This window comes from Hypomesus nipponensis, chromosome 18 (assembly GCF_054491055.1).
Source record: "Hypomesus nipponensis isolate SF chromosome 18, ASM5449105v1, whole genome shotgun sequence".
In the NCBI taxonomy this organism is placed as follows: Eukaryota; Metazoa; Chordata; class Actinopteri; order Osmeriformes; family Osmeridae; genus Hypomesus; species Hypomesus nipponensis.
Window position 1 is genome coordinate 19,383,175 of NC_140378.1, and position 16,364 is coordinate 19,399,538.

The window sequence follows — 16,364 nt, forward strand, 5'->3', positions numbered from 1 at the left end:
GGAAGTGCTAACCCTTCTTTCAGTGGCCAATGTGCCTTTGATGCATTTGATATTTGATGTCATATTCTCACCACACGGTTAAGCGGTTATCTCACGGGATTGATTCGGTTGAGAGTATCTCCCTATTTCTGCGGAAAGCTCTTAGACAAGAAGCTCAGCCCCCGTCTTAATAAAAAATATATATTTTAATATATTTTTTTTAACGAAAGTAAATTCCAGCCTTATTATGTGGGTGCCTTAGGGAGGGCAGGGATTAAGAGGGCTATAATGAGGTTAAGGCTGTAATAGGAGTGTCTTCACTCTGGATCACCTAGCTCTCCCAGAGTCTTCCAAAACACAGGCCTTATCAGAACGCTTTAGAAGCAGATAGAAGCAAATACCTCCCGACCCTTTCCTCCTTCTCTCCTCTCCCTCCTTTTTCCCTTTCCCTCCCTCCCTCCCTCCCTCCCTCCCTCCCTCCCTCCCTCCCTCCCTCCCTCCCTCCCTCCCTCCCTCCCTCCCTCCCTCCCTCCCTCCCTCCCTCCCTCCCTCCCTCCCTCCCTCCCTCCCTCCCTCCCTTCGCTTCCTGCCTTCTTCTTTCCATCTCTGTAAGTGAGTCTGATCCCTTTCAGATGTGATTCAATTAATTTATTTTAGATTTAATTACAAGTGTAAAAAGAGTAAGTTATCCCTCAATGCATGATGGGTGGGCTTTGCGTCCTAACCAGATGCCTCTGGTGAGTCGGAGAGTCTTAATTACAGTTCATACTTTTCTGTTATTCTGAGTTTACGTCTTTTATTTTACAAGATGCTTCCCTTCATCGAGGTGTAGAGGGAGTGAAATGAAGAGATTCTTGATCTCACGATGTACTTTCAGTCAGGCTTTATTTGTATGTTGCTTTTGATAAAAGTGTCCTCTAAATTTATAAAATGTTTTCAAACTTGAATGTAGGAAAGCTTTACAAATTTGAGGAATTACAGGTCTATCCCAGATTAACCGAACATTGGCGATTTTCAGCTCTGCAGAGTTGGTGCTAACTATCTATAAACAAATAGGTTTTATCAGACTATTGTAGGTGCTCCTGTCTTCACTTATTTGGTGGTGGAGTATTTCTGCAGATGAATGTTTTGATAAGGTTGCATGGAACAAAAATAAAAAAAAGATATGGATGGATTTTTGGAAGACCATTTGCCATTCAAATATTTTTCCAGCCACTACAATTTACCATCATTCCGTGCAGCAATTCAGCTCGTGACAATGTGAACGATAACATTCACCTCTGATGGAAAAAAAGAGAGAGAAAAAAAACGACCAACATATTGCTTCGGCTATGAGTGACACTATTGTTCTGGATAAGGTACATTATCCCCAACTTTTATCATAGACAAACCCGACTCGGACGATATGGAAAATTATGTAAAAACGGTACGATTCACCCTGGTTAGCCATTTTGAAAGATCCCGTCTATAAAGATGCCTACTGGGGGGTGGTTTGTGTTTGTCTTCCCCTCCCATGCAAGGTTGCAGACAAAAAGGGCATTGTCAAGCCAGAATGTGACTATGGGTGCCTACCCAACCACTTGTGGCCTCCGGTATTTGCATATTCTGTATTTGTTTACCTGCTGTCACTGGGACATTTGTTTTTTTTTCGAAGTGTTCTCCAGTCCGAGAGCACAAACCCACACCAGCTGACAGAGGGCATTGCTCGCATTTCATATACTGTAACGTGATATGAGTCTGTACCCTCAGTTCTGGGTTGTTCCCTTCACCCATCCGTCTCTCTCTTCTTGTATTTTAGGCTTCCATGGCAACCAACCGAATTCTGGACACCCAGACCATCGCGGAGCTGAAGGCAGAGATAGCGTCTCTGAAAGGCTTGCTGCTCAGCAGGTACCGGTCCAATACTCACACTCAGGAACGCTTGATTAAGCAACCTGGGCTGAGGTCCACTTATCACAATGGGAGGAGAAAAGGCCGTAGACCCGTCCTGCGGGGTTAACCTGTGTGCTAAATCAAGGGCAGCTCAAGGGTTTTGTTCAAGTGAGGTTTTTGTTCACCGTGTTGGTGACTGATGGGTGAACCCTACAACACTGTCATCAATCCGGCTCAGCCCACAGCCCTGTCAAGTTAGCCGAGCACCATGTGTCTGTCACAGATACAAAATGGGGTATGCTGATTTGTATCATGCATTAGCATGCATGATTATGTATCAGTAGCACTAATGAAGCTGGGAGTAATGGGTTTACATCTGAAAACTCACCAAGATGAAAATTGCCTCAGAACCGTCAGGTTGCATGGCCTGCTTTCCTCGTTTGTCCTAATCAGTGCTAAGCTTTCCTCGTTTGTTCCTGCGTCTCTCCCCACGCTCTCTCACAATACGTTTTGTGTGAGGGGTTAACCACGAGGAGGACAAAAACACAACAGAAACACCATCTGGCACCAAACCTGTTATTTTTCCTTTTTTTATTTATTTTTATTTAAATGATCCAAATCATCTGTGTAAAAAATATTTTCTTTTTTTCTCCTTAACTGCTGCTGTCTTTTGAGATGTGGCTCTGGTTTTGATCTTAAAAGAGCGAGTGAATGAAACTGTAATATCTTAGACGGCCTTTACCAGGTGTGAGGAACATCTGGATGCATGAAAAGAACCATTTTCTCCTTTCTGATCAGTAAACTAATCGCTCTTCTCAGTGTGCATACTGATAGACATTTGCTCTCTTACTTTAGTCCGGGAGACATCACTTCTGGATAAGATTCTTGACACACAAAACTTTTTAATCATGTTTGTAATGTTGGTGTTTTGTTTTGTTTTTGTACATGTATATTTGTACAAATATTGTATTTGGTGTACAAATACAATCCATGCATTTCAAATATATTACTTATAAACTTATATTATAAGTTTTTGTATAATTATTGTGCAGTTGGTTTTTGGGTTGTTATGGTGATTTGTACTTCCTGTTCCGCTTCCTACTCAGGAGGCAGTTTCCTGCCTCTCCCTCCGTCCCAAAGATCCCGTCGTGGCAGATCCCCCTGAAGCCCTCCCCCGTGCCCCCCTCCCCTTCCCTCAACCACACCAACAGCAGCAGCGACATCTCCCCCGTCAGCAACGACTCCGCCCCCTGCTCCCCCATCAAAGATGGCCGCCACAGCCCCCAGGATGCCCTGGGGGGGCCCGACGGGGCCCACGCCGTCAATGGAGACTTGGGCCCCGGGGGTCTAGGGGCCTCCTTGCCTCTGGACCTCAAGGACCAGGTCCGCATGGAGGTCCAGGGAGAGGAAGAGAAGAAGGAGGAGGATGAGGAGAAAGAGGAGGAGGAGGATGAGGAGGAGGAGGATGTGGGCCACGTGGACGAAGATGAGGTGCTCAGCGTGCAGACTGAGGACAGGCGCGGAGGCGATGGACAGATCAACGAACAGGTGGACAAACTGCGCAAGCCTGAGGGGGCGAGCAACGAGAGCGAGGTGGATTAGGGCCCCGGTACCCAAACGACGTCTACATCAACCTCCGTCCCTTTACGTGTGGTTTTCATTTCAGTCCAAGATCCCTCTTCTCCTGCACTGTTTTTTGTATTTTCTCTCTGTCACCAACAGCCATGTGCAGAGAGCAGGAAAACAACACACACACACACACACTGTAGTGACGCAGCAAAACGGAACAGTCGTCGCCTCGCGTTTACGATGACACACACCTCAGTTCCGTCATGTTTTCATTGTGCAACCATAGCGACGGCATGCCTAGGCAAGGAAAACCGTGTCAACTTTGAGTGGTATGATGAAAAACAGCAATATTCAATGAAGATCATAGGTATTTGTATGTTGTATTGTATACAACATACATATACCTTGTATATTGTATATTGTAACGGTTTCCTCACTCTCTCTCTCTCTCTGGGACTCCTGTTTCTGCCTCGCTCATACGGTTCATCTTAACGGCAACACAACCTCAAAGGTAGCTTTGATGTCCTCGTTATAAAGCTCCTTTCTAAAGGGAGTTTCATCAACTTCCTGGACACCAAAGAAGTAAAAAAATATGCGTTCCTCTTCCATACTTCATTTCTACAACCTTGGCCTTGTGGGCTAGTTTTTCCGTCTGAGAATCACCAGGAGAGCCCGGTGTGTGTGGAGCACATCCAGGCCTGGACATCCTCCCCTCTTTTATGTGTCCCCCCGCGTTGGTGTCAGTCTGTCAATAATTCACCAGGCCAGGAGGGTGGCATTTGGGTGAAATGAAGCCCTGGAAGTTTGAGATTAGAATGCAGCGGGCGCTTTTGTTCCGTCCCAGAGTTCCGACAGCTCTCCTACAGTAGGCCCACATGACATGAGAGTAATAAAGAGAACCGTTTTCTTTGTATATCTTATTTCCCCCTCTTTCCCCTCCCTTTCCCTTTTGTGGAGGCTGAGTGGTGCACATCTCTATATTCAGTGAGAGAAAGAGAAAGTGACAGATGGGAAGAGACGAGACAGAGAGAGAGAGGTTTGGAGAGATGGAAAGGGAGAGAGGTTTGGAGAAAACGAGAGAGGGAGAGAGAGAGAGGTTTGGAGAGAACGAGAGAGGGAGAGAGAGAGGTTTGGAGAGAACGAGAGAGGGAGAGAGAGAGAGGTTTGGAGAGAACAAGAGAGGGAGAGAGAGAGAGGTTTGGAAAGAGGGAGAGAGGGAGAGAGAGGTTTGGAGAGAACGAGAGAGGGAGAGAGAGAGAGGTTTGGAAAGAGGGAGAGGGAGAGAGAGGTTTGGAGAGAACGAGAGGGAGAGAGAGAGGTTTGGAAAGAACGAGAGAGGGAGAGAGGTTTGGAGAGAACGAGAGAGGGAGAGAGAGAGGTTTGGAGAGAACGAGAGAGGATCCATTCTGTCTGTTGAGCTCCATCCCTCGTCTCCTGCAGGGCGGCTGATTTGGTTTGTGAAGTATGTTAATAATCAAATGATCAACAAATAACAGATGTATTAGTTCATGCAGCTTGAAATGTCAAGGAGGCTAAAAGCGGAAATCTAATACTGAAAGCCCCTGTTGCATTATATTATATTTCACGACAAACCCTCCGGTCCAAATTATATAGGGCCTCCCACAGTGAGTAATCTTCACGCAAAACGGGCACCAATATTTTGTAATTAAACCGCGGGAGCAGGAATTGAAGGTTGCCACAGAACTTGTGCACGCTTTTTGTGCTGGCTTTTTTTTTCTTTTTTTCAGGGCTCTGGCCCAGGGAGAGGAGGAGGGATGGCGGGAGGGTAGGTTGAAAAAATAAAAATCCCGCTGATTGAAACTGAAAGTAACAAATGAATACTTACCTTATTAGATTACTCACTCTCCAGCTGAGAGAGAGAGAGAGAGAGAGAGAGAGAGAGAGAGAGAGAGAGAGAGAGAGAGAGAGAGAGAGAGAGAGAGAGAGAGAGAGAGAGAGAGAGAGAGAGAGAGAGAGAGAGAGAGAGAGAGAGAGAGAGAGAGAGAGAGAGAGAGAGAGAGAGAGAGAGAGAGAGAGAGAGAGAGAGAGAGAGAGAGAGAGAGAGAGAGAGAGAAAAAGAAGGGTATCGCCTCTCTTGTGGCATTTTCCCTTAACGTCAAATAGCCTTGAGAGTAATAGGGTGGAGGCGAAACACTTCTGTGAGCCACCAGTCATACCCAGAATCCAGCCAGAGGCCTGAAAAGCTGTCATAGACAAGAAGCAATGTGACAGATGATAAAACAAAAAATATAACTGAAGCTAAATACTGTAACTGACACACTTTGTGATTGTGGTTTATTTGATTGAAGAGCAAAATATGACTGTAAATGACGTTCACAGTGACAGATAAGATGGAAAAATTGAATTGAGAGGTTCTAAGTGTCGCCCCTGCCTTTAAACTACTGTAGTTACACTAAATGATCCTCAGTGTAGAAACGTACCCATCTTATAATCATAGCTGCAGTATGAATGAACTTCTGATATCTAACAGAAATGTATATAATTGTAATAAATTTGGTTATTTCATGTGAATACATGTTGTTGTTTTGTTTTTACTCCATATCAGTATACACTATAGTATATTGGAGTATATTATCAACAACTGTTGTTGTTGTGTTAGTGTGCAGGCAGGTGTGGTGGCTTTCTTTAAATCACCTCAGGATTGCAGGGTTTTCTGTCTAATACCAGAGCCATATCAACACACCCCGATGTCATTAAAAAAATGCTTTAAAAAAAGGGCAATTTCTCTTACACTGAGACCAATAGGAATATTCCAATGCATTATCAAGTATATGAATTTAAATTGTCTGTCAAGGTCCGAATGATCAATAGCGTTTCACATATTGATGAGGTGTATAAACTTCTCAGTGGTTCGATCCGGCATCCCTTTGTAATCCATTAACCTCTCCCTGGAGTTCAGACCAACCTTAGATTTATACGGGCCTACTGTAATAAATGCACTTGTACATCATTTAGTGTCTTAAGGGACTTGCAGTGCATTCCTGCCCAGAAAGCCTCGTCCATCCTAATCTCCGATTCTCATCTCCATCTTGAGAGCGGCTCGCCTGCCATCGCCAACCTCGGCCTGCATATCATTTCACATCAACGTAGGCTTTAGAACACAACATTTACATCAACAACTCACAGAAGGACTAGAATCCTGAAGCTAACCAGGGGAGCTGTGTATGTGTGGTAAGTGATGAATCCTGTAGCTAACCAGGGGAGCTGTGTTTGTGTAAGTCAGGGATGGGTGTCTCTCTGGTTAGGAACTTTAACCTCATCAATCTTGCTGCAAAGCGGAGAGCACTCAATAGGATGGTGTATCGACGGGCTGTGGACTCCATTGTTCTCTGCATCTGAGCACTCAGCAGGTTAGAGGGCTGAGTGTCCTCAGATCAATGAGAGGGGTTGTTAGTCCTCACCGGCAGGTCTCAGGACAGGCATGGAGGGGGTTTGGTTGGCCCACACACACACCCGTGCCAACCTATACACACACACACACACACACCATGACACACATCCATGCCCACCTACACACCTTCACACACACCCACATAACAATACCCACCACACACATTCACATACACACCCCTTCTCAGCCCCTGACACACAACCTTAGTCACTCCCATCTGAGGTGATGTTCACCAGGGACTAACCCAGGAGGACAGCTGTTCTCTAGTCCTAATGACATGAGGTTAGGGCTGGAAACTGATCTCAGTGCAGCCTGGAGAGCCACACCCACCACCAGCTCCCAGATATCCCCTCAGAGCATGGCAAAAGCCCCAGCATGCTTTGCATGTGAGAGGTCATGCATGACGCAGAGTGGGGTGTGACGGCGGAACGCTGGCCTTCCTCTGAGATAAGATGAGAAGGCTGTGGCGTTCCACAGCATGAGGGTGGAACTAGAATGCCTTGAGGCTTCCGGAACACCACAGTGTTCTGCCGCCTTCTGGAACAAATCCTTTCCCTTCAGGGGGAATCTGTGTTTGTATTGATGCTATTATAATCTGTAGGACCATGCTGATGCTACTGACTCTGGTTTCAATGGAAAATGTGAACAAAATTACTTTTTAAGAGTCACGTTTCCCATTAGATATTATTTGTGTGCACGTCATAGCCTAATATCTACAGTTCCTTGGCATGTTAGATGTTTTACTGTGGTAATCATGTACATACCCTGTCTCACTTTCTCTGTCACAGACCTTATTATATTGAACCTCATATCCACTGAAATCACTGGAGCAAAACAAAGAGTCTGCCATCAGCAAAGACTGATGCTGTTACTGTAGTCAATAGTATTTCACGGTGAGAGGAGGCGGGTCACCCCAGAAAGCCTTTAGTGGTTCCCGCTTTCTAAAAGCAGCTCAGCAATCGTGCTGAACGCCAGCTGAACACAGACTTTCCTCTTGGTGGAAGATCAGAGCGTCTGACAAGCCAAGGTCGTCCGCAGAGATTGGAAGTAGCCTACTGTTTGAGTAGATTTTTCTGGTATCAGCACTTGACCTAAAAATGTATTTATGTTGACAACTTTTAACTTTCCCTTTTATATTTATTTACAAATATCTGTACTTTATACATCTTACATTTTCAAACCAGTTTCGTTACTTTAGTTTAAATCTGTATTTGGTGACATTATCAATATTATTTATTGGCATTGCGCGACTTTTTTTATTTCCTGGTTATCACCTTCAACAAAGAAAAACTTGTCAATGAACTACCAGGCAAAACGATTTGAGCCGCAAAAAAAATTCGGCTCGAATTTTTGGGATCCGAATTTCACCATTCGAATTTGGTCAGCCTGAATTGTGTTCTATTTTATTTTGTATTTTATTTTTGGCCGTTCAGTTCAGTTACCAGCGTGACGCTAAAACTGGTAGTAATGGCTACTTTTTACCGCTATGACATATGTCAGAGCCCATACTTCTATACTTTAACTTGAGTGAAAAAGTGTAGTCAGATGGCCTACTTCAACTTTTACCAGTGTTTTTAAACATAAGTATACTTCTACTTGAGTGAAGGATGTGTGTACGTTTGCCATCTCTGGTCATCAGGCTTCGCTGCCTGTATAAGGCCTCAATCGCGGGGCCGGGAGAACACTGCAGTCATAAAGCACTTTGTCATCACTCGTTATATAAACTATCAACAATCGGGTGGGATCACATTTCACAAGCTCCCTCCCTTCCACCCTCCTCCACCTCCCCACTCAGTGTGGACCGTGTCGCTTGATTTTCTCCTGGCGCTGTTTCAAGTCCAAATGGAAAGAGCGTATACCGGTAAGTTGTCATGTGGGGAAGCTATGAAGGGACCTCCAAGAACTAGCCGGAAAGCTTTAGCCGCCTGATTGGCAGGTAGTGAAGGTGTCCGAGGGGAGCAGCGGTGGGAAGGTTTGCGGAAAAAACAATAGCGGGCTGTAAAGTAGATAGATAAATCTTGCATGCACCAAAAAGCACATGGAAGTACGAGAGGGAGGGCGATGCTAGCAAATGTATGAATGGCCCAGTAATGAGCCGTCAGGAGCGAGAGCAGATATGAAAACACGAGGCGAAAAGCGACAAGGAAAAATCGGCTCTTGTCCTGCACCTTTGTAGAGGGAGCAGTAACCTAGCTGCTGTTGTGAAAAGAATGGATTATCCAGGGGTTGGCTTGTCAGCCTGTTGACTGCCCAGGGCTGCTGTTAGGCTAGTGCAGTGGCAACAGGTGCGACGCTCGCCAACGTTTTTGCAAATGAGGATAATCGCTGGGCCTGTCTGTGGAACACCTGAAGCATGCCAGCGGCCAGGCAGGCGAGGAAGGGATAGAAAGGGAGGGGAGGGAAGGGGGGAGGGGAATTGACGGAAAAGAGAAAATGGAACCATGCATACAGCTCTCTGAGGTACACAGAACATAAGCGCTATGAATATAGGAAACATAGGAGGGTGTTGCTCCCGTAGTTTAACTGCATTTCTCTGCACCTCAAGAGGTCAAAGGTCACACATCTTCCTGTGCTGAATGTTGCTTAGGATAAAAGCAAAGATGAATACATTATGATTATTTGCTCAATCACTGGGAAAGTGGATATCCTCTCAGTATTCTCTAGGTACAGTTTTTAAGCAGACAAACACACTTTGTGGCGCAGGCTCTAATGTAGTCCTTTAGAATCTCAACTATTCTGTAGAATCTAAATGTGCATTAACTGCATTTAAAAAAAAAGTAAACTAAGCAAAACCCTGCATTGAGTCTACTGCCAGACATGGTACTCCTGGTTCAAATCTCGCTCAAAGTAATTCATAATTCATTTAACTGATATAATAATATGTGACATAATATGTTAAGTAATATATACATGTTATTTCCAAATATATAGAAGAGGGGACCCTGTGGTGTAGTGGGTTGAGAACAAGGGCTTAAACCACAACAACCTGGGTTCTAATCCAGCTAAGAGCAAAGGGCCAAACAAATCTGTGCAGCACATCCACAGCCTTGACTGTCTATCTCCTCTCTCCCAACTGTCCCTCCAGGAAAGGCTCAACCAAGAGTCAAAAAATACATTTACCTTTTATCAGTTTTATTTATAAGTCACGTTTTATTTATCAGTCAAAGAGCAAAAATTGAGCTGTAAGAAGATCCTTCAGCAAGATTTGGACACAAGACCCCCTCACACAGTAACCCACATCCTTAACCACTGAGCTATCAGGGATCATACGCTCCACTCAACATTTAAATTTGACATTGAACTATCTAGTTGTACCAACCTGCAGAGTTGGGGTGTCAGAAAACCAGAAGAAAGCAGGGCTCCCCTGTTAGCTCACTGAGTTAGTGTGCATGCTCTGAAAGCTGGGGCAGCACCGCAACAGCCAAATGCAACTTCAACCTTTCTGTATGTCTTCCTCCCTCTCCTTTCTTTTCCTGTCACACTTAAATTAACTGTCCAATACAGCATGTCAAACACAACCCACAACTCATTAAACTTAGGGAAATAACCACAAAACAACTTGTCAAATTGTCGTCCGTTTTTTGATTTTTTTCTTTATTAAGGAAAAGCATAACTACTACAAATTACAAATAACACTAACAGCAAATCACATCAGCCTACAAAGCAGATATTATGAATATTAAATGTTATAATACAACTCATTCAAGTATTTTACATTTGTATATATTGTTTTGTTTTTTGCTCATGACAAGCCTGGGGTATTATGATTTACATTTAATCATTTAGCAGACGCGCTTATCCAGAGCAACTTACAGTAGGTACAGGGATATTCACCCGAGTTAAGTAGGGTGAAGTGCCTTGCCCAAGGTCACAATGTAATTGGCATGGCCGGGAATTGAACCAGCAACCTTCGGATTACTAGCCCATTGGTGGGGACATGTTGACCCCTACACCCACGCCTTTTGTGGATACAGGAAGGTGGGCCTTGGGGAAGGGTACAGGATGCAAAACAACCTTGTCCTCTGGAATGGGCATGGATTGTCACTGCGAAATCCAATCCTCGTTTCCCTCAGAGAGAGGGAAGAGCTGGAGAGAACAAATAAGCCCCAAATCCCCGTCTAGATGTTCAGTGTGTCAGAGGGACTGCAGTACTCACTAGATTCTTTTGGTAACAGAAACCCAAAGTCAACGATGGACATTGGCTATTCTTAGCCTGGGCAGAATCTCTCCAACCTTTCCCTCTTCCATGGCAACAAATGTCACATTGGTGATGTATTCCATATTAAATTACAGAGTTTTAACTGAGCTGGGTGTGGAGTGTTATCAGCAAACATAATGTGAAAGATTAGCACACACATCATGCCCACCTGTTCCCCTGCTCTGTTTTATGAAGGACGCAGCTGTGACACTGAAACCAGGCTTTTTAAAGGCCTCTAACCCCGGCCGGTTGGGGAGGCACATTGGGCAAGGAAAGTTAAAAGGGGTGTTGAGGTTGTTGTTGTTTGGTCTATCACTGTCACATGCTGTAAAATTACTCCAATGAGTCGTCTGCCTAGAATAACTGATGGTGAAAGGGTTTTAAGGCAACGTAGGAATGTTTTATGAATATAAAGTGTTCAAAAAATTGATTAATCTTTCTATATTTACATATGATATTGTACCTTAAGGTCACCTAAGTGTCTTTAAAGAGCCAGAAATGTTTTTTTTTTCTCCACAGTATTCACATCAGTTAGTCATAGGAGACTGTGCCAACTCACAATGCTTTTACTGCTCGAACCAGCCCTGTCACGCGTGTTCCAGCCTCCATCACACAGTAGAAACAGCATGTTGAAACATTCCAGCTCATTGTCAGCCAATCTGCCAGGGTTTTCCCCTGAAGGAAAACGATCCCATTCCCCTCGGACTTACGTCAAATTAAGCTAATTTACAGCTTAGCACTTAAGAACTTCTACCTTTGCCAAGAAACCGACGCAAGCTCCCTGTACCCAAGTGAGTGCTTGGTGGCGCCTCAAGCGGAATGAGAATTTCTCCCTGCTCCTTGGCTATGGAGCCTGTGTGCGTGTGTTTATCCATCTGGGCCCAGCTCCCTGCTTTTGGACAGATAGTACAAGACGATTCAACACTTGCACTTCTGCAAAAAAAATGTTTTTTAAAAGCGAACCACTTGATACATAATGGGTCTTTGGCGAACAGCCGGGGTGGATTTACCGTTGGGTGGTTTTGTTTCTGGTTGCAGCTTCTTGGTGTTTGTTCTGCTGGCAAAGTCCTGTTCAACACTCGGGAAGAGTCATTCGCAGCATGTGGGACAAACTTTCAGAAAACTAAAACAAATAGAACGCTATGTTTGGTATTTCTTGGTAAACATTTATGTAACAGAGTTGACAGGCGTCTCACTTTTCCTAGTTTGTTTATAGTGCCCCAACACTAATCCTTTCCTTGGACACTGTTGAGGATTGAGAGACAAGGACGGCTCTTTATTTTAGAAATAAACACCCTTGCAACAAAACAAAAGGTACAGAAAGTAAAGCTCAGTGCTGGTCGCAGTTAAGTAGGACTATAATACTTGGAAGCAACAGGAAAGAAAAAATTTGTTAAATACATGATAACTTTTCAGCAAAATGTATTCAACTTTTGGCATTATTATTGTACATTGTGGAGAACTTTATCTGACACAAAATAATTATACAGCAAGTGTCAAGTATTTAGTATTGATTATCGTCCCCTCACATACACCTACACCCCAGTGGCATTGAGATAATTAACAAAATGGTGTCTCGATATTTTCTTGCGCCTCTGTATCCGCAAATACAGACAAAAGCTTTCTATTTAATTGATGGAATACAATCTACTGTAGCGATAACATCTACTGTGACAGTACAGTAGGCAGATTTTTCTGTTTATGGGTTCAATAGAGGGTGTTTCCATACTTCTTTTCTTTCGGCTCCTGACTGGTTGTATCCAGTTTTTCTAGTTTTTTGACAGAATGTTCTAGTTGAGCAGAGAACAGAATGTTGACCTTGGTGTTGCAAAAGGAAATGTGTAGAAAGGCACAGATTAACTAGTCACATGCCCTCCAAAGAATGATGCTTACTGAAAAGATGAAAAAATGTTGCCCAACCTGAAGCTAATGAGGAGCTGACCTTTGAATGAAGGCGTGTCAAAAAAAGAAAAATAAGAAACATTTGATATTTACCATATATGCATTTGAACTTCTATACAGGCAATAACGATACATATAAAGAACCCCTTTATTGATGGGTCATACATTTGTTAATGGTCGATGACGTCACACTGGAGACTACGTCAGGAAGCCTCAGGCCAGTGGTTGCTATGGTGGAACCTTACAAACAGCATGGATTTTCTTGGTGTGGTTTGATTTAACTGTGGAAAGTCAAATAAGGCATAGAAATCAGTTTTTGCAGATCAGCATAAAACAGTGTTTGATGTTGGAAATTATCTCATCTTTCCATCAGGGATTCTTCCACTGGGGCTCACGGAGTCGTTATTTTTGGTCAGTTGAAAGTACTCTGTGCAGTACGGTTATGACATAACTGTAAACTTCAAGGATTAAACAATATTTGATACATATCATAAAATGTCTGTCTGATATTTTCCTTTATCTCTCCTCGTTGCTGACACACCATCCTAAACACTTTATCGTGCCTGTCAGTGCTTCTCAACAACCTTTGCTTTCAGTTAGCATACGATGCCCCACCTGGACTACAGATCCCTGCCAGAGACCAAGCTAGTCTTGCTGGTACTGTAGCGAGTCCAGCCTGGCCTGTGCGGGTATATCTGTCCAGGGTTGGTGCTTGTGTGCACACAGAGAGCAGGAGTCAGACGGCTGAGCGGTGAGGGAGTAGGGCTAGTAATCAGAAGGTTGCTGGATCGATTCCCCGTCGTGCAAAATGACGTTGTGTCCTTGGGCAAGGCACTTCACCCTACTTGCCTCGGGGGGGGGAATGTCCCTGTACTTACTGTAAGTCGCTCTGGATAAGTCTGTGTCTGCTAAATGACTAAATGTAACTGTAAAGTGTACTGAGACCCACCACGCCTTGTAAGGCTGCCCTGCATGTCCCCTGTCCACGTCTCCAGTGGTCAGTGTGTGAAGTGTTGTAAACGATAAATAGGCTGAATGTGTGTGTTCCCTATGGGGTCTCTAACTGCAGCAGCTGCCACACACACACACACCAGGCAGCCTCCTCCCAGCCCTGTGGCCAGGGGTCCTCTAAATGAAGGCTGTACACGTGCAAAAATAGATAAATGAACATCTATACCAAAGGGCAATGTATTAAAAGAGAAGAGAGGCGGGGGGCAGTGGTGAGATAGAGGACAGGAGGCAGTCACTCTCACGATGAGAGCTTCATAAATGGTTTGATGAGTCCCAGAATTGATGGTTCGACCAGCTCTCTGTCAAAACATACATGATATGATCTGTGTCGGCGCAGTATTTCATAGGATTTTTTTTTTCTTCCTCAGATAAGCATTTGCAGTAGTTCCTTTATAGCCATTACTAGAGGATGCAGGACAAGCAGGCTGAGAGGCCAAGGCAGTCAAACGTCCATCCATCTTCCCATTGCGGCCTCTGTCTTCAGACGCCACTCCACAAAAGATGTATCTTCATCCAGGATGCACAGACAAGGCCACCTGCTTTTCCTCTGCTCCCCCCCCCCACGCTCCTCCCTCTCCTTCCTCCCTCGCTTTGTGAACTTAATAAAAGCCATCATTAAGCAGCGCTTCATCTGTTTGGGGCCTAATCTTGCTCGTACGCACCATGTGACCACATATGTGCAGCACACCTGTCGTGCTCCCAGCCCTGATTGGTCTCACACACGTCCTGTTCCTGGCACTGCAGCGAGACAGACGTCAGGTAGGGTCATGCACACACACACACACACGGACTCTCATGCACGTGCACATATATGGATCCTCATGCACGCTTGTGCACACACACAGACACACAGGAACACATTAGGATTAGTGAATGCACACGCACACACACTGGGACATTCATCTACTGTGTGTGTTCTCTCACACAGCTGGGACATACACACACATGCACACACACTTTCACACACACATTTACTCATGTTGGTACTGTACATGCATGTGTAGCATTGTTCCACAAGGGACAAAGTACAAAACATTTCTCTGAAGAAGTGTCCTTAGTGAACCTTAGAAAAACACCATCATTGAAACAGGCCTAATTTTGTTTCATACATTTTTATTTCCATTGAGTGAAAATCTCAACCCTTGCATAAGACATGCAGAAGAAAAGAAATGAACATAAATATAGCACAAAGGACTAAACAATACTAAATCCAAATGGATAATACGCAATTATAAACATCAGTGGTGAGCGCAGCAAATTCAAGTAATTGAGAGACTCTTTTTTTCATCAATTGCTTTGTCTTTATACCATATAAATCTTTTGATTTGTCCCCCAGTCAGATTGTGAATCAAACCAAATTAGATGTGAGCACAAGATGGCTTTTAGTCCTAGAGTGCAATATATTTTACAAAGGCTAAAACTCAACTCCATTTGTCGACTACGCTGCTTTTTATTCAACTTCAACAGACAGAATACATCTTCGTTTGTTTTCCTCCAATTTTTAAATCATCGTTTTCTCCGTTAATTAAAACAGTAAAACGATCTGTCCGTGCTGCGGCAGCAGTCTATGCGGGATTTGGAGGTCGCTTCCGTCTGGTTTTTCTGTAATATAATTTTCATGTTTATTCTTTTTTTTCTTCTTAGATTATATACAGGATGCCAGCTGGCTGACAGATGGTGATGCCTTTACCCGTTTTTTTAAAATATATTTAAACAAAACATCACAAGGAAGGGGGCGACAGCTGCGGGCTGGTGGACTGACTAGCAGCTCCCAGGGACGCTGGAGGAGACCCCTGAGTAAAAAAAAAAGAAGAAAAAAAGATACAAAACCTCTAAGAACTTATGCCTCCCATTTCACTGTCATTGTAAAAGACACACTGAGCCCCCAAGTTAGCCTACGTCCTCCTTGTGAGCCCACAGGATAAACTCTGCATGGTCCTGCCCTCACATCCTCACAGACCAGCCTTACAGAACAGCCCCTATCGCACATTTTTTGTTGCTGTCATTTTTTTTGTCAACTGCACAAGTCTAGTTCACAGCTATTTCTACATGAACCTGGATTCACCTCCCAAGTCTCTAGTCTGCCTCCTCTACAACTCTAGGAAAACCCACGTCCTGGAGACTGGATGCTGGGGAGACGACTCCCAGCCACAGCATGCCCACAAGACTGCTGCTACAGGTGTCTCCTAGTAGTGGCACTGAGACAGCAGTTCTGGAGCCTGGGCTGGGGGCCCTGGGACTGGGGGCCCTGGGGCTGGGGGCCCTGGGACTGGGGGCCCTGGGGACAATGGTCTGGGGTCCCTGGTCCAGCTATGATGTTTAAGCTCCACTGAGCTAGAATCATGTATTTGAGCAGCACTCCTCAACCCCTCCGCATCACTACCCAGAATGCCCTGGGGCTAAAGCACTACTAAGCATATG

At 44.5% G+C, this 16,364-nt stretch overlaps 1 protein-coding gene across 3 annotated transcripts in view; it reads left to right on the forward strand.

Moving 5' to 3' along the window:
* The window catches only part of pex14 (peroxisomal biogenesis factor 14), a 50,857-nt gene extending 45,511 nt beyond the window's left edge, over positions 1–5,346 (forward strand). For 2 of the 3 annotated variants that reach the window (XM_084679844.1, XM_084679843.1), the window contains 2 exons: positions 1,778–1,869; positions 2,958–5,346. In XM_084679844.1, the coding sequence (XP_084535970.1) occupies positions 1,778–1,869; positions 2,958–3,453 (588 nt within the window). In that variant the 3' untranslated portion in view covers positions 3,454–5,346. The remainder of the gene's footprint in view (positions 1–1,777; positions 1,870–2,957) is intronic. The other variant, XR_014732044.1, reaches the window with a different exon arrangement.
* The last annotated feature ends 11,018 nt before the right edge of the window (positions 5,347–16,364 follow it).